An 18,640-nucleotide genomic window follows, 5' to 3' on the forward strand; every position below is an offset into this window, starting at 1 on the left:
TTTTTATTATTCCTTTTGAGTTGTTGTTGTTTATTACTCCCATTGCTGTTCAAGTCAGTGAGTTTGGCGTGCAGCCATGGGAGAAATGACATTGCTTGGCTTGCTTCAAGTATGAATGAGGCTTTGTGAGTACATCACTCGTGTTAGTGTCGCTTTGTCCAGCAGACCACACACAAAGAGCCACTGACCCCCTACAGTCTGCACCGTTCTGCAGCTCCACCTGCTTATAATACAAGCATAACACATACAGTGATACCTCAAATGACAAGTCTCACCAAATCAATGAGCGGTATGCAGCCGAATCTTCAACATTTGATTTACTGTGTTTGGACTATTTTTAATTAAACATTTAGTTCTTTTTTTCTTTCTTTTTCTTTTCTTTTCTTTACTTGACACAGTATCCCAACTTTTTAGGAAACTTAGCTGCAGTAAGCAGTATTTTAAGACCAAACCAATGCTTTCATGCTATGTTGCTTGAGTTGCTTCTGAAAGAAACATGTCATTACTCGACAACAGCCACACACGGTGGTAGTTGTTCTTTAGAGGTGAAATTTTCCATAGCAAATGCTGCAGGTCGTCAGACAACTGTAGCCTCACTTTTCCAAAACAAATTCAGTTGGTGTGTGGAGGGGGGGGGGGGGGGGGGAGTAAGATGTAAATAATAAATCCTGTTTTGTTTTGTTGAGACTTAGACTCTTAGTCCTTATTCACGGAGTTTAAAAACATGAAGTGTTTTTGTTTTGAGAAGGTTGATGACAGGTCACATTGCTGGATTTCAAAATATTGTCATATTTCTTCAAACCCCAACCACAATCAAGCATTATTAACCAAACATCCTTACTTTTGGATGATTCTTTTTTTTATATAGCTGCAGGTTGGGTAACACTGTGTAATCCCCTCATCTCCAACCGCTCGCAGAGGATGGCCGCCCCTCATGAGCCTGGTTCAGCTGGAGGTTTCTTCCTGTTAAAAGGGAGTTTTTCTTTCCCACTGTTGCCAAAGGGCTTGCTCATAGGGGGTCATGATTGTCTGGCTTTTCTCTGTTTGCTTTGTATTATCGAAGGGTCTTTCCCTTACAATATAGAGTGCTTTGAGGCAACTGGTGTTGTGACTTGGTGCTATATAAATAACAAAATTGAATAATATGGTCCACAACTAACAGTGTAATTCACCTATAATTAAATAGACTTTCGATGCATTTTATTTTAAATTGCAAATTATATTTACTTACAAATACTTAAAATATGTACACTAGAGTAAGAGGGTAACAAATCAGGTGTGTGCAAGAAACAAAAAATAATTATACTGTAATTAGTTTTCATAATTTGTATGTAATGTAGAAGTAATTTCATGTAGTACATGAGTAATATAAAATGTTGCCTAAGTTTAGGTATTTTACAGGCAAGGACACAGAATTGATACAAGTACTGTGCAATTTCATCCTAATTTTGAAGGAAAATAAATATTATCCCATTTCGCATGTTAATACGATGTGCATTTTGGCTTACAGGCTGTATTATGGCGTGAATTAAGCAGGTGTTTTAACACCTTTAATTTCTTTTTTAATTACAGGGGAGTTATGTCACAGTTGCAGACTGTATTATAAAGTGTTACCAACTCTGTAATGACAGCATAGAGTGAAGAAGGTGCCAGACTTCCTCTAAAACTATGAAACTGCTAGGCAACAGAGTATGTTTATAATTTAAAACTGATATCTGTCCATATTGTGTATCTGTGTGTGTACCTGTGCAGGCCTGTGTACGTTTCTGCAGTGCGTCCACAGTCTAAACACATTGTGGTTATGATCGACCACGGAGCCTCCATAACTGACACCCAGCTTCAGATCGCCAAGGACTCAGCACTTGTTATCCTGAATGCCATAGATGAGCATGACAAGGTTTGTGAAAGGGGACGCTTTTCTTCATTATCAGGCATCTGTATTTACATCTCTTATCATTCTTGGTTTGATGGCCCTTTTGCTCCTTCCCAGATCTCCATACTTTCGGTGGCAGAGACCGTTCGCTCCTGCTCTCTAGACCAGTGTTACAAAAGTCTGCTCTCTCCAGCCACCAGCGAGACGAAAAGGAAGATGAGCACCTTTGTGTCGAACGTCAAGGCGTCTGATGGAGCCACGCAGCATGCAGCTGGCTTCGAGAAGGCCTTCCAGCTGCTTCGAAACACCACCAGTCACAACAAACAGAGCAGTAAGTCTCAGATAAGAAGACACTAATGTAGATTTAGCATGTTTTCATCACTGAGTTTGATAGTAGCAAACGTGCGTTTGTGTATCAGCCACAGACATGGTGATCATTTACCTGTCGTCTGGCGTCACGTCTCGAGAATCATCGGAGCTGGTGAAGAGAGCCACGCTCAGTGTGGTCCGGCAGGAGAACTGGCACCTCAACAACTCTGTCATGATCCTCACGTATGCTCTCATGAATGGTGGGTGAAAACTTTATTTTTTTTCACCTGAATGTTTACATTTAATTTAGTCAGGTTTTCTGTTATAAGGAACTATTCGACACAGTTAATGAAATTCAGTTTTTCCATTTACCGTACCTCTGGACGTGTATTTTTTGTTTCTCTACACTTCTTGATCTGGTGCTTCATTCCTTTTGGCTCTGCTGGGACTGAAGGTTAGAGAGGTGCTTTTAAAACCTCAAAGGCTTTTTGTTTTCTGTGTTTGTGCCTGTCTGTGCAGTAAGTATGCTTCCTTTTCCTCTAAATTTGTCCTTGTCCTTCCATCTGCCTCCTAATTCCCGTCTCCCTCTGCAACACACGTACAGCCGTGTCTGCTGCGCTTGCTTTAGTCCACCATTAATACAAATTATTTTTGCATCGAGAAATGGAAATGAGGTACATCTAAGAGCAGAGAGAGTGAGACTTCAAAGAGCGTGCTGCTCACTCTCTGTGTGACTGACAGAGGACCTTGGCTCTTTAAAGGGAGATGATGAAAAGGATGCAGAAATCTATCCTCCTCTGAGTTTATTAGCATTGCATATTCAGAAAAAACATTTGTATTGTTGCTGATGCTGCTGCACACAGCTGAAAGGCCTGCTGTGGGAGTCTGATTCCCTGCATCCCCTGCCAAATGTGAAGTGCTGATTGTTCAAGGAGATCAGCAGTCTCCTGTGTTTGTCTCTGTTGTCCACCTCTGTTACCAAAACAATGTCTGATACTCTGACCAAAACACTGTCTTGTCAGCTAGAATATGGTTTCGAATCTCCACTGGACATGTTGATGCTATCTAACAGTTGCACTATTTAAAAATAAACCGCTCGCCATATTTTCTGATCGGGGGGGGAAAGTAAACCTTAGTCATGCAAAACAGAGAATACACTTCTTTTTCTTCTTTACTAACCAACTAATACACTTATATATAATAATATGAGATATTTTTAGCCATTACCTGATTTTAGACCCACAAGTGAGTTCACAGTACAGTACCATGCAAGTCTTGAGACACCCCTCATTTGTTTGTTTTGCTGTGCAAACATACATGAAAATACATCATATAATCATTTATTATTGTCACTTTGCTCTTCAAAAGTATTATTTTATGCTTGTCAAAATGTGGTATCTTTGGCATTTAAAAACAAAACAAAACAAGGGAATCTGGCCTGGAAACCTACTGGAACTATTGGTCAAGATAACTTTCAAAGGATTATTACAAGAAACCAAGCTATAAAGAAATGGGAACTGAGGGGGACATTACTGTTGCACATTAGTGTTGATTTCACAGAATTATCTTGCAGTAAACTCAATTTCTTCTAATATTAGGCTGTTTAAAGGTACTCTTGGTAGTGGTAGAAACATAAAGAAGCATTGATTTTGCAAGTTGGTATATTGTGCACATCTACCATTTCATTTTTTTTTTTCTCGTGCAGGCCTGTGTCAGATTGAATGAAAAAGCTTGTTAATGTCAGGTCATAGCAGTCACACCAAACAAAAGACAAAGGAGGTGAAAAGAATGATGGATTGCAAACATTTTTCCCTCACAGGTTAAAGTGAACAGATACAAGTGGATAAAAAATCCACTCTGGTTGAAACTGCCACCCATGGCTGCATTGGCTCCCTTGTCAGGCCCAGTGTAATGATCACAGGAGCAGAGCCCTGGCATTAAAAAGGAATTCTGCTGTAATCCATTCAGCGATTGGATACTTGCTCTATCCTTCCCAATAGGTTGTCAGATGCCAAATGTTCCATGTCACAGCTGTCAGGGCCAGCCACAGTTATTCGTCCTCGTCTAAATGACCTTAAGAGGCCTGGAAAGATGGTCTGAAGTGTGCATTAAGGTCTCAATTGTATATTTTCTTTAAAGCGATGAGGGATTCGTTTATGTCACAATCTCTGAGCTTGACAGATGACAGCTGGGCTTGGCAGATGCATGGGACTGTACGGGTAAAAGCTTATAGAGATCACGATGCAGGATCACAAGTTAGGGCTCGCTGGTGATGGCAAATCAGTTTGAAATTTTGATGGCAGTGTTAGTTATGATCCAGATGACGCAAGCTCATTGCTGATGACCAGAAGATTCATTGCGCTAAAAATTGAACTTGAAATTGTTTTGAATTAACTGATCGTTTGGTGGAAAGGATGTGACTTCTTCTCCTACTCCTTCAAGGAATTGTCTTGTTGCTAGTAGGGTCATGGAGAAGAGTGGGTTGCCTTTTTATAATAGGAATTTGAGTCATGCACTCTTTAGTGAAGAGCTGTTTACTCTTTTTAGCTCCGCTTCAACCACTCCCTGCTCTTTTGATTTGCACAATTACCCCGTCCAACAGTCCTGTAGCCAAGCCATCTGCTATGGATTTGTTCCTAATATCCCTGCTTGATTAAATCAAACAAATTCCGTCATCGAGTCTACTCTTTCTTTTTTTTTTTACGCTCATATTCTACACTGCTCCCTCCTCTTGCAGAGGGAATTACAGGCCTGAAGGAGCTGGCCTTCCTGAGGGACCTCGCCGAGCAGAACTCATTGAAGTACGGCGTTGACCGAACATCTGACCGAGACCGCTCGTCTGGGTCAGCAGGAGCTTCAGTAATGCCGGTGGTGAAGGGCAGCATGATGGTGCTGAACCAACTGAGCAACCTGGAAACGACAGTGGGGCGTTTTTACATCAATCTGCCCAATCGCATGATTGACCTGGCTCGCTTCAGCCTACCCTACGCCGACCCGATGGGAGATGGTGAGTAGTGTGGCCCGAACTGCACCAAAGGAAACTTCAAACTGAACTGATGCTGAACCACAACTGGCAGCCATTGCTTTGTCAACCCTCATGGTAGTGGTAAATAAGGCAAAAAAGGAACACGTCATTATATGGGCACACACTATTGCAACAAAATTAATATGACAGTGCAGTGAGTACATATAATTAAAAGGTAAATGCATTGTGTGGATTATTACAAAATCCCTGCATTGTGATACAATACTTATCACGAGGAAGTAATATCATGTTGAGTTACTCTTAATTCCTGATTAGCTTTGAAATCCTCACATTTAGGTCAGTTGAGACCTTTTTGACGGCATTAACACCACATTTAATCTTTTATTAGCCTCAACTTCTCAAAATGTAAAACAGTCCAGCCACCACTTTAATCACACTCTAGATTTTGTTCTGTCATATGGCATATTTAAATTTGCAATAATGGATTAAAAAGCAGTGGGTAAAAAATGCAAATGCAGTAGATGTCTTTCTGTAAGTGCTATAACTAAGTTTAAGTTGTTATCCAATTCAGTGCCATGTGCCAACACAGTGCCGAGCAGCTAGCTAAAGTCTACAGACGTTGATCATCTTGTATTATTGTACGCTCTGTATTATTTAATGTTATTTACAATATAAAGTACAATATAAAGTACACTATAAAGCGCCTTGAGGCAGCTGTGATTTGACACACTATATAAATGATAAGTGGACTGGTTCTTATACAGAGCTTTTCTGCTCTCCTGCAGGACTTTATAGGTGCTTTATACAACACGCCTCATTCACCTATTTACACCCATTCATAAAAGCGCTTAGTGTGGCAAGCTTAAACCTGAAGTGAACCTTACATAGTTGCCTGTACTTTCCACAGGGTTTATTATGACTGTGAGCCGGCCGTGTTATTTTGGTAACCAGCTCCTGGGAGTGGTTGGGGTGGATGTGAACTTGGCGTACATCTTGGAGGATGTTACATACTATCAAGACTCGCTCGCGTCATATACCTTCCTTATTGACAACAAAGGTGAGTCACACAGAGGTGGTAATCAGCTTAGTGCAAACCTTTTCATCAGAAACCAGTCTCTTTCTGTCACTCTCTCACTCACTCACTCACACACACACACACACACACTCACACACTCACTCACTCACTCACTCACTCACACACACACACACGTGTCTTTTCATGATCGCAGAAGAATCGGCAGGATTACCTACAGCCAGACTTTTTTGTTGTGGTCTGCCTCAAATCTCTTCTCGACTCGTTTTCTCTTCATGTGCAGTAATAACAGTTTTCCCAGGTAGTGCTAAACGCAGCGGGGCAAATCCAAGTGTCACATTGCCACTTTTGCTTGGCCTCGCCTGCAGAGCAAATATCAATCAGGAAATTAGTCAGTTTTTTAAATAAGCACACTTAAGTACACTTTGTTGTTTATTTGCTGCTAAATGGAATTACACTTCATTTTGTGTCTCAGCTTCCTCCACAGGCATTACGCTTTATTAGGCTAGCTGGCGTCTTGTAGGTAGCACTGGCATTCCTTTGGCATTTCACTTTGTCGAACCATGCCTCAATGGATTGCCACGCCGCATTACAAATAGCGCTTATGTCCGGTCTTGGTTTGTCTTGGCCTCGGCTGAGGGGGTTCTGACTCAATTACTGGTGCTGTGAAATGGCTAGGTTGTGCTCTGTGGGCCTGGACAGAAATGACATTTAACAGTCACCGTTTTGCTAGATGGCAAAATGGCATTAGAAGTGATACCTTTTACTTAAACCAAGGAATATTTGATGAAGAGTTTGTCTTCCTGACAAGCTGAAAACATGAAGAATAGAAATCAGGCTTTAGAAAAATTTGTTTTTAATATGTTTTAAATATGTTGGTGGCAATAAATAAATAAAATGAATATGCCCAAGTACAACTGAATTGAATCTAAACTCTTAACCTATAGAAGTGGGTGTGGAGACACTTTTATTAGAAATAAAAATAACTTAAGTGGCTTTTTTTTTTTTGTGTGTGTGGGTTTTTTTTTTTTTTTGCTTCAGGAGTTTAAAAAGAGTGAGTCGTAGGCAGAGTAATAATTCAAGAGAGCTGAGGGAAAGCACATGAACATGTTCAGCATATTTCTTACTATTAATTAGCTAGCAATAATTAGCTTTTTGGCAGTTCTGTGAATTCAGTGCTTTTCAGTGAGTCTCTTTTTTGCCCCCCTCATCTAAAATGTCTGTTATTGTAATAAATATGCCATCAAATTACAAGTTATTACTGTGCCGTGGTTATTAGTGCTCCAACTCTGTAAACGCTGACAAATGAGTCCCATTAAAGTTATTAGCTGGCATTCACATCGTCTGCTGCCAATTAGAGTTTAGGTAAGTACGTTTAAAGTAAACATGCAGCTGACAAAAAGCTCCAGGAGTACAGAGGTGAAAACAGATTAGTACATTTAAAATATTCTCACATCTGAGAACGTGTAGCAATATGTGTTTACCAGTATACACGTCTGCTTCTAAAATGGATTTAATAGAAGTGCGTATATACTGTATGCACTGTAGTTGTAGCAGTGCATAATTGTAAATCTTACAATTACGCACTGCACTTTCTTTCAGTAAATATACAATACTCACAAACACAAAACTCCAAGATTTTGTTTTTTTAGGCCTTTCGCACCAGCACATATAAAACGGCTTATTGTCTCTCCCAGAATGATTACTGCTTCTTAAGAGCCGTTTATCACAGTACCACAAAGTACTGTTTGCCACTAGGGCAATTTTCAAGGCTAGATGCTGTAATTTTGCACAAGGGAAATTTAAGATGTTGGTAAAGGCTGTGCTTCAAGTTTTAAAGTGTGACAAGTAACTAAAGACGTCTCCTTCTCTTAACCAGCAGAAATGATCCTTTCCTAACTTTATAGTCTTGGATTGTTCCTCTATTAAGCCTCGGAGGAGGTGGCCTTACTATAGTTTACTTGATATCATAATTTATTTATTCAGAGTGTATTCACTTTATCAATGGAAACAAGTTTCCAGATTCACCTGGAATCACAAACTGTAGCATTCTTACTGGTTTATAAATATCAGGGGCACAGGCGAGGTCTTCAGTCTTCCTGGCATTTAATAGCCTTTTTATAAATCATATTTCCCTCATGCATTGACAGCTAAATACCCGTGTTAATGTTGACAGCAAACTTCTGACTTAAATGTCATTTAGTTCAGTCATAATTTAGACATCAAAATTCTTTTAATTCTAGTTTAGGTTTGACGTGTTTTTACCTGTGAAAGTTGCGCCACGCGGTTTGCAAAGCATTTATTTTCCTTGACATCATATGCGAAATGTGTCCATATGTGGACTCTTCTCTTTCTCTCAAGCGTTCACATTTTGACACGTTTTCATGAGAAACTGGGAGCATGGGAGTGTCCCCTTCACCCAGTCCGTTTGTCGGAATCAGATTAAATTATGTGCGTCTGACCTTGCTGCAGAAAGAGATAACTTCTGATTGGATCGCATCATCGTTTTTGTGCTCGTGCATGAGTTTTTATTTAGCTGTCGTCTTGTTTTCATCAGGAGAAAACTGGTTGTTGACGACGTCTGTGACAAAAATTATTAGTCAAGGAAATTAACATAGCTACCTCCAGGAAGGCCGCATCCTTAGAATCAACCCTGGTTTGATCCCTGCTGTAAAGTCTAAGCATCTATTGTTTTGTGAAATGGAAAGAAAATCTAGGCTATGATTTGCACATTCATTTGGCAAAAAGTATGACTTAACGCTGAGTAATAACAGTATCGTTACTAACTCTGCAGCATTTATTTCTAATTATATATTCAGATCCTGCTTTACTGTGTTGGTCTGTGCTTTTGTGTAATGTAACTGCAAACTGGTTGTTTAATTTCTCAGGCTACACCCTCATGCACCCCTCTCTGACACGGCCCTACCTGATGACAGAGCCTCCTCTGCACACAGATATTATCCACTATGAGAACATCCCAGGGTTCCCTGCTGTCCGGCAGAACATCCTCAGGTGAGAAAGGACAATTGCATGAATTTAAAAACAAAACAAAGCCATGGGTGGATAGATATGCACTATACTATGTGGCTTTTTGTTTTTGCAGTCTCCCTTTGGGCAGTCAGATCATTGAAGTGCCCCTTAATTCCTCTCTGTCCTGGCACACCAACCGTCTCAGGGACAACAGCAAGGATGCGTACAATGTCAGCTATGCCTGGAAACTGGTAGGTTCCCCAAAGGATAAGGTAAAAAGACGCTAAACAAATGCCCCCTGGTCACTGGTGACATTTAGTTTCCACAATAAACTTCAGCTCACTCCTTTACATCTGCAACCACACACCCAAAAAAAGACGTGTTTATGTTTAAATGCTATTTCATCCAAATATAGAAGAAGTCTTGTTATTTTTCAGACCCTTTCATTTTACTCTCCGTTTATACTCGAACCTTGCCAGAGGGGAAAGAAATATGTAAATGCAACATTGAACAAGAGGATAGTACTTTCAGAGCAATGGCAGTAGGACAGAGTGAGTGTAGGCAAAATGATTGTGCCTCCCAAAAGGGAAGCTTACACAGTCAGTCAGTGCTCTGGGCCAATGAGCCATTATTATGGTTGGTGCACTGAAGATTTCATTTACTTTCTCCCCGTCTCTCCCGTTGCGGTCCAAAGCTCTTTATCATTCTCATTGTGTTAAAGCAGCATAGAAATTATGCTCCCAGCCTTTATGTCTTCACCAAACCTCCACCAGCCCCACCTCAAACGAGCTCGTCTGAATGAAACCAAGAGCTCTCATACTCAGAAACTGTTTGTCCCCTCGGATCCACGTTTCCCACAAGGCCCTTAAGTGTCATGTTAAAGGAACAGATGGGGAACTGGACAGCAATAATATCATGCCTCACGCGAGTCTTTTTGCTTTTTGACATTTCAATTTGTTTATTATTATTTTTTTGGCAGGAGCAGAAATATCACACTTAATTTTAGACATTTCACTTTAGGCTTTTTAAAAAGGTTTTGACATTTATTTATTTTTCTTCAGGCATTAGAGCTCCAACACGTCACCTTTGCCATGAGTTTGGCAGCAGTCTCCATTTTTTCTAAATTAGCTTTCCAGAGGCAGAAAAAAGGAAAACAGAAAATATTTTTTTAATATATTTATTTTTGTCTCTTCCCTCCAAACAATCTGTTTTTTGCTGTGCAAATAATATGTCCACGAGGGCCCCTTTTTGGATTGTATCATTATTCATGTTTGCTCTAATTTGAATCATAAATCTCCTGGGTGGTTCTGAAAACTGTCTACTGTACATTTGAGTGTGCTGCATCATTTATTTGGGAGGGAGGGGAGGGGATCATGAGAGCAGGCTTAGCCTTGTGTGGGATTCCTTTAGAGCCGGTTGCTAAAGCGGGCACATTTGTTTGTGTGCTGCCCATAAATCTCTGGCGGTGGCAGCTGATGGGAAACACAGAAAACAGAGCTGGTATATATGGGTGCTGTCAGAATCTCAACCACTGCTAGACTTCAGTCTATTAAAGATGTGACACCATATTCCCTTTGGTCAGCTCACGAGGCCGCAAAAGACGAGCGTTGGACATTATGTCCGATTCGAGAAAGTGCAGTGAGTACATCCTTCTCTCTGCAGTCTGTGGCATTGTTTGGAGCTTGGAGCATCAAATACTCCGGATTTTCCTTTCAGCCCCATGAAAAACAACAGTGAATGGATCATCTTAAGTGCAATCAGGCATTCATCTTTTTGCCCACTCTTACCAACACATTAGCGAGCACTTGTTGCACAGTTTAACAAAAATAAGCACTTCCAGTTAGTATTAATTTTAATTAAAGGCTGACAGTAGTAGCAGACACATTTCCTATTTACTCCTATTTATTTAGTACTTATTAAAACTGCATTGCTTTAAACTTCATATTTGGGAACAATGACAATTTAATTCTTGGGTGGGATGACAAAGCTTAGGACTGAAAGCCAGAGAAAGCTTAGGGAAGTTTGAAAATATGATTTTAAAAGAATTATTTGGAATACTGTTGCCTTAATCGAGGACGACCGTGGCTCAGGGGGTTGGGAATTGCATCTGTAACCGGAAGGTCGCCGGTTCGATCCCTGGGCTCTCTGTCCTGGTCGTTGTGTCCTTGGGCAAGACACTTTACCCTACTTGCCTACTGGTGTTGGCCAGAGGGGCCGATGGCGCGATATGGCAGCCTCGCTTCTGTCAGTCTGCCCCAGGGCAGCTGTGGCTACAACCGTAGCTTGCCTCCACCGGTGTGTGAATGTGAGAGTGAATGAATAGTGGCATTGTAAAGCGCTTTGGGTGCCTTGAAAAGCGCTATATAAATCCAATCCATTATTATTATTATTATTAATCTGTTTTTTAAATTTAAAATTAAGCTCCCTTCTGTCCTTGGCTTGTTCTCTAGGTTCAGGACACGTCGTTCATCCTGTGCATTGTGTACATTCAGCCCGAGATTCCAGTGAAGCAGCTGAAAAACCTGAACACAGCTCCCAGCTCCAAGCTGCTCTATCATCGTTTGGACCTGTTGGGTCAGCCCAGCTCCTGCCTGCACTTTAAACAGCTTGCCACCGTTGGTAGGAAGAGCACAGAGCTGGACTAATGTGATAATTCAAGTAAAAACACTGATTATCATCTCTGATTGTCCCTCTTTCTGTTTCTTTCTCAGAGTCCCCAACTGTGATGTTGGCAGCTGGTAGTTTTTCTTCACCCTATGAGCACCTCAGTCAGCCAGAAACAAAGCGTATGGTGGAGCACTACACTGCCTACCTGAGTGATAACACCAGGCTCATAGCCAACCCAGGCCTCAAGGTACCTGAGGACAAAAAGCCTGAGAACACGCAGACAGTTCATACTGAAGGACGGACTGAATGTCATTTACCGCTGTGTCTGTGAAGGTTCTCAGTCGGTCATTTACTGTTACAAACAGCCAGCCTTGCAATCGAGTGACACGCATTCACAAAGTGCCATACCTGCCAGCACACACACTCTTAAACATATTGTCAGGCTTCTTACACTGGGACTATAACTAAAACATGTAAATCGATGTGCTGCATCTTTAAAAAAGGGGACAAAACTCCCGCATGGATTTTGGCGTTCTGTGTGCATTCCTGTCCTGGGGGGAGTTTGAGTTTGAACTCCCAGGCCCCAGTCCCAACGCTGATTCCCAGGCTAGTCTTAAAGACCCCCTCCAGTGACCTCATCACCCCTTTCAAACTTAGAAGCTTGTCTGAAAGTGGGATGTGATTTTTCAGGGCTTCAGGCCTAATCAAGTTGCATTAATCACTAAATGGTGGTTTTCTAAGCTTTGTTCTGGCCTTGTGACCACTATTCTAACACTCCTGAGCAGAGATGGGATGAATATTTTCAGGTTTAGGCACATCATAGGAGGGTGCCTTTAAAATTAGCAGTAGTTCTGTTTTCCTTATGGACTGACTGAAATCCAAATTGCCAAGAGTTTTTATTCACTTTGCATTCAAGACGAACCCAAATGAAATTTTCACCAGTCCAGCACTTTTTCCTCCTCTCCTTGCCTGCCCCTCACTGTCCATCTCTCTCTTCCTTTATACTTTCCCCTCTATAGTCCTCTGTCAGGAACGAGGTTATGGCAACTAGTCATGTTACGGATGAGTGGATGACACTAATGGAAATGAGTAGCCTCAACTGCTACATTGTGCGCCGTTACATAGCAACGCCCAGTGGGGTGCTCCGGATTTACCCAGGATCTCTGATGGACAAAGCCTTCGACCCAACCCGCAGACAATGGTGAGGGTTACTTTGGAGGGTGTGAAGAGGAGGAGAAAAGAGCTGAAGGCATGTGTGTGCATGTGTTTTTAGGGAGCAGAAAGGAAGTATGAGATAGACGTTTTTGTGTGTGTGTGTGTGTGTGTGTGTGTGTGTGTGTGTGTGTGTGTGTCAGATAATGTTTTCCAATATTAATAAGCCTAGTACGTTTACAAAATGTAGAATTTTAGGTTGTTTTTTTTTTCATTATTGAAACATTAAAGTAAGATCTATTTTTAAAAAAAAAGGTCAAGTGTTTTCTTTTCCCCAAATCAGGCGATTTGTGTATCAGACTGTACATAAAAGATGGACATTCCCCGTGTTGATGTCCTTGTTTGTTTGTTTTTTGTTTGGATTTTCTTTTTGAAGTCTTGAGTATTGTCTTTTCGTGTCTTAACCTTTTTTGTTTTTTATTCAGTTAGTTTGGACATTGAAAGATTAGGTTTTGCTATTAGAAAGGTGCATTTCCTGTCAACAGTGATGTTAATTGGTTCTCCATTAGTGAAAAACAGGCCTAAAACAAAATGTACTTGCTTGCATCTGACTGAGAGACCAAAGAGACTGCAAATGTCTCTCCCAGCTCTCAGATGATGTAAGTTTAGGGATTCTGAAGCTATTTGAATCTCACAATCACTGCAGCAGATCTTGTGTTGACGACTATTCCCCTTAGAACCCATAAGAACAGTGTTTCCTGTAGCATTTCCTTCAATGGCCACAGTTGAGTTGAGTTATCGTTGGGAACTGCAAAAGAATCACTTCATGTTGTATCCCAATGACTGTGTGCTGTTTTGCGTAGGTACCAGCATGCTGTGGCTAACCCTGGCCTCATCACCTTCACGGGGCCGTACCTGGATGTGGGCGGGGCCGGATACGTTGTCACAATCAGCCACACCATCCATGCCTCCAGGTGGGAGCACTGGTTATGTTTGGGGGTTTTTTTTGTTTGTTTGTTTGTTTTCGGGGGTGTGGGTGGGTGGGGGGTTAAACACAGAATGTGTTATATTTTACTGCACCAGAGCAAAAGTCAAGTAAAAATTGCCAGCTCTTTTTATTAGATATTGGAGAGCAGACTCACTGTTGGTATGAGTCAGAACAATCATTGTGGGCAGCTAGGCTCTCGGCCCAGAAGTCAGCTTAGCCAGACTGCACTATCTCTGAAGGCAGGAAGTAATCTGAGGGAAACTTAAGGAGCCCATTGACCATTCTGTGCTATAGGGTTGTTTTCCAAGCGAGATGACATCCTGTAACCAAATGGTCTGGGCTTAGTCACAATTGTCTTCAAGTGTCTTTTCTTTCAGAGTGCCCTCAGCCAAGTCAGCATAGTGCTACCAACTTCTGGTGGTACAAAAAAAGGAAAAACCAAATAATATATCGAGTGTTCCACCATTTCCTTTGGCCAGTTATCACAGAACTGACTGCAGAATATTTTGTAGAATCAGGCCTAGGCTTAGAGACTTCAAAGGGCTGCAGCGGTGGTTGAACTCAAAGTATTTGTTTCGAGTTCAGTGAGCTTCAAATGCAAATCACCGCGATAGCCACAGTGCCGCTTGCAGCAGTAAAAGAGCTGTTTACCACAGTCCGTGCAAGTGTTTAGCATACACAAACATTCCTCGTCAGTGTGTGCGAGATAAGGCCGGATTAGTGCTGTTGTACTCTCGCCTCAGTAAGCATAATATACAGTCTACAGTAAACACTGATTTTAGGAGATCAAGCAGTGCGTTATGTTTTTTTCTTGTTTTGTGTGTTTAAAAGGTCTATAGAAAAGTAGGGATCCTTGCGGGGATAACTGTACAGTGCCAAGTATCCTGAAGACGGACTTTTTCCAGATTTTGTTTTCCCTTTCCACAGAATTTCAAACCCCACTAAATGCCTTTTTTCTCTGTGTATTTTTGTCTATTCGTAGCTCTCAAATGGCACCTGGCTACGCTGTTGCAGTGATGGGTATAGACTTCACCCTTCGCTACTTCTACAAGGTCCTCCTTGACCTGGTGCCCATCTGCAACCAGGACAAAGGCAATAAGATCAGGTAAAAAGAGGATGGATTGTGCGGCTCCCTTCTTTTCTCTTCTCTATGCAAGTTTTTCCTTTCTCTTTTCAGTGTCAGTTTCTGTGTGAGGGAGCTAAATTTCTGTTCGGCTGAGCAAGAATTAAACTCGCCGGCTGTGCGTGAAGAATAAAGAAAGCCAGAGGAAGACATAAGCTGATTATCACAACATTCCTGCTGGAGTTGTAGTGTTGCTCCTGCCTCTGTTCTACATACTTTCCCCAGCTTTTATGTCTGTTCTTTTCCTCATATATCTTCTTCCACACCTGCCTCCCCCACCAACCCTCACTTCTTCTTTCTTTCTTTCTCCACTTTCTCTTGCTTCTTCTGTCATGCTCACTCTGTTGGTGTTTATGGGTCATAAAAAACAGGATCAGCCCCTGGAACCAAGAGGGCATGATTTGGAAAAACACACAAGGGACAGTGGGGAGAAGAACAGAGCTGTGTTATATAGACTAGGAATACAATATAGAAATAGCAATTAAATGTTCTGAATGAAAACCTCAGTAATGGCAATGTTCTGACGAAGTACCGACTGAATTGATGAATTCATTAAGTTGATCCTGACTGCCAGTTTTATTCATTTTTATTTTAGGTGCTTCATAATGGAGGACAGAGGGTACCTGGTTGCTCACCCGACTCTCATTGACCCCAAAGGTCATGCCCCAGCAGAGCAACAGCACATCACACACAAGGTAAATGCACAAACACAAGTTAACATGGAAATAGGAATGGATAGAAACCTTTAGGAGTATGATATTGTCATAATTCTAATGAAATCTATTTTCTTTCCTTTGGTAGGAGCCACTGGTGGCCAATGACATCCTAAACCACCCCAACTTTGTCAAGAAAAACCTCTGCAACAGCTTCAGTGACCGCACAGTCCAGCGCTTCTACAAATTCAACACCAGCATTGTGGTGAGTCGCATAAAAATGTAGCATAACTAGAGGTATGAATGTGTACTTTCATAGCATTCATACTGTAGTAGCAAAAACAGACACACTCCTCTGGGCCTCGCATAGCAATATGGAAAAATCTTGTAGTGTAACACTGCCATCTTGTGGTCATACGTGCTGTTGCAAACTTCTGTTTGCTATTTGTGACTCTGTTGAGTCTGTGTGTGGTTGGAAATGACACAGTCTCTGTCTTCATCTTGCCCATCCTTACATGGGTAAAAAGCACTTTGAGGCTGGTATTAGAAACTTCTTCTCTTTCTGTTTCAAAGTTTCTGTTTAGTGTGTGCAGTTTTGAAGTTTCGCTCACCTTTTTTTTTTTTTTTTTAAAGAAGATTAAAAAGTATATTGATTTTCCATGGATTTGTGTAGCGATGTAGAGATTAGAGTGACCTCTCAAACTCTTTCTCCTTTAGGGGGACCTCACTAACCTGGTCCATGGTAGCCATTGTTCTAAATACCGCCTTACCAGAATCCCCGGCACCAACGCCTTTGCTGGCATTGTGAACGAGACGTGCGACTCCTTGGCGTTCTGTGCCTGCAGCACGGTAGACCGGCTGTGTCTCAACTGCCACAGGTCAGTACTGAATTCTCTTTACCGTTTAGCTCTCTGACACATTAATGCTTTGTTAACATAAAGTAATGCTCCTGTTGAAAAATGAGAATGGGTCTGATTTTGCACAAATCCAACACCCAGAGTTTGATAGTTTGATGCAGCAGTGATGCTGCAGCTTGCACAGGTTCAGGAGTCACACAGTGACTTTTTCAGTCAAGGAATTTGCTTAAAGATTAAGCAAACATTAAGTTCGAATCAAACTGTGAATACAAGTTTCTTACTGACCTGCTGTTTAACTATTTGCTGTTCAGAATGGAGCAGAATGAGTGCGAGTGTCCCTGTGAGTGCCCTCTGGAGGTCAATGAGTGTACAGGCAACCTCACCAATGCTGAGAACAGGTGGGTACATTGTCTAAAGCACATACACTTTACCCCTTCTGCCTTCAGAACTGTTCATGCCACTACACAATAAGGTTCTGGAAATATTCTGGAAATCTGGAAATATTTTTCAGACATTTTGGTCCATTTGGACATGATGGTATCACACAGTTGATGCAGAATCGTGAATCCCTCATGCGGCCATATCTGAAAGGGTTTGAAAAGATTGAAATCTTGTGACTGGGAAGCCATTTGTGTACAATAAACTCACTGTCATGTTCAACATGATTTGAGCTTTGTGACATGTTGTGTTGACCTGCTAGAAGTAGCCATTAGACGACTGGTACACTGTAGTCATAAATATGTCTGTGAAGGTTCTCAGTCATCCAGGTTATCGTAGTTTCCAAGTTTTCCAAGATCCTTAGACTGTAGTCATAAAGCGATTTGGTCAGCAACAATATTCAGATAGGGTGTGGAGGATGGATCAAGCATAAATGTCGCAGCAGAAATGGAGACTCCTCAGACCACCAAAGATTTTTCCAACCTTCTGTTGTCCAATCTTGCTGATCATGTGTGAATTGCATCCTCAGCTTCCTGTTCCTAGCTGACAGGAGCTGCACTCAGTGTGGTCTTTTGCTGCTGTAGCCCAACTCAAGAATCTTCAAGATTCTATTCAGAGATGCTCTTCTGCATACCTCGGTTGTAACAAGTCCTTATTTGAGTAAACTGTTCCATTCCTACAAGCTTGAAGAAGTCTTCTGGCCATTCTTCTCTGACCTCAACAAGACTTTTTCTCCCAGAGAACTGCCACTCGCTGGATATTCTCTTTATTTCGGATGATCTCTGTAAACAAAGAGATGGTAGATTAGCCTGTCTGGGACCAACAACCATGTTGCATTCAAAGTCATTTAAACCACCTTTCTTCTCCATCCTGATGCTCAGTTTGACCATCATCGTGACCATGACTACATGGCTAAATCCACTGAATTGCTGTCACATGACTGGCAGATTAGATAGTTGTGTTATACTGCAGTTCAATGGATGTACGTAATGAAGCAGCCGGCGAGTTTACATTACTGCAGGTACATCATACATCTGCGATAATACTGTCCCAAGTTATAATCACCGAAGATGAGTTACAAATGACAGCAGAAAGAAATTACAGCTGACCTCAGCGCTTACAGAATCTGAAAATAATGTCATAGAAAACAGTCAATGGTTTACACAAGATGCCTTTATATGACCGTATTAGGAAAACATGCTTGGCTTGCATACTGAACTACCCAGTGACTGCAGAGCAGTGAGATACCCACCAGAGAGCGCATTAGTCATTCTAGAGGGAGCTATGCCACACTATTTGCAAGGTAGTTGAGAAAATCCTCCCACATCTTATCAGGATTAAGTTCAGTCACTCTTGAGGCCGAACTTGTTTTTTTTTATTGGTTCTTAACTTTCAGATGATGCCTCTTTTCTTCTTCTGCTTGGTCAAATAGTGATGCAGCTTGGTGTAAGACATAGCCCTTCCCTTTATGCCAGAAGTGCTTCAAAACGGTCTTTAAAAGCCCAGATGAAAGTCACGCTGCTTTGATCTTAGATTTAAAGGAATGGGACGAAAGGGTTCTTGACTGTAAAATTCATTTCTCCAGCCTTCCTGCTTGCATGTGGTGTTTTAAAGGCCACCTGCTTTCTTCATTTCTAAGTTAAGAGTTCCT

General features: G+C 41.5%; 1 protein-coding gene across 3 annotated transcripts in view; it reads left to right on the plus strand.

The window, feature by feature from the left end:
* cachd1 (cache domain containing 1) overlaps nucleotides 1–18,640 on the plus strand; it is a 96,140-nt gene that overhangs the window by 61,972 nt on the left and 15,528 nt on the right. For all 3 annotated transcript variants that reach the window (XM_040013542.1, XM_040013543.1, XM_040013541.1), the window contains 16 exons: nucleotides 1,753–1,897; nucleotides 1,991–2,204; nucleotides 2,293–2,442; nucleotides 4,920–5,189; nucleotides 6,076–6,225; nucleotides 9,090–9,213; nucleotides 9,305–9,422; nucleotides 11,622–11,790; nucleotides 11,883–12,025; nucleotides 12,798–12,979; nucleotides 13,794–13,904; nucleotides 14,901–15,023; nucleotides 15,637–15,736; nucleotides 15,843–15,959; nucleotides 16,412–16,572; nucleotides 16,863–16,949. In XM_040013542.1, coding sequence (XP_039869476.1) covers nucleotides 1,753–1,897; nucleotides 1,991–2,204; nucleotides 2,293–2,442; nucleotides 4,920–5,189; nucleotides 6,076–6,225; nucleotides 9,090–9,213; nucleotides 9,305–9,422; nucleotides 11,622–11,790; nucleotides 11,883–12,025; nucleotides 12,798–12,979; nucleotides 13,794–13,904; nucleotides 14,901–15,023; nucleotides 15,637–15,736; nucleotides 15,843–15,959; nucleotides 16,412–16,572; nucleotides 16,863–16,949 — 2,364 coding nt within the window. The remainder of the gene's footprint in view (nucleotides 1–1,752; nucleotides 1,898–1,990; nucleotides 2,205–2,292; nucleotides 2,443–4,919; nucleotides 5,190–6,075; nucleotides 6,226–9,089; nucleotides 9,214–9,304; nucleotides 9,423–11,621; nucleotides 11,791–11,882; nucleotides 12,026–12,797; nucleotides 12,980–13,793; nucleotides 13,905–14,900; nucleotides 15,024–15,636; nucleotides 15,737–15,842; nucleotides 15,960–16,411; nucleotides 16,573–16,862; nucleotides 16,950–18,640) is intronic.

The sequence above is a fragment of the Simochromis diagramma genome, unplaced genomic scaffold (genome assembly GCF_900408965.1).
Source record: "Simochromis diagramma unplaced genomic scaffold, fSimDia1.1 OVJJ01000649.1, whole genome shotgun sequence".
Taxonomy (NCBI): domain Eukaryota; kingdom Metazoa; phylum Chordata; class Actinopteri; order Cichliformes; family Cichlidae; genus Simochromis; species Simochromis diagramma.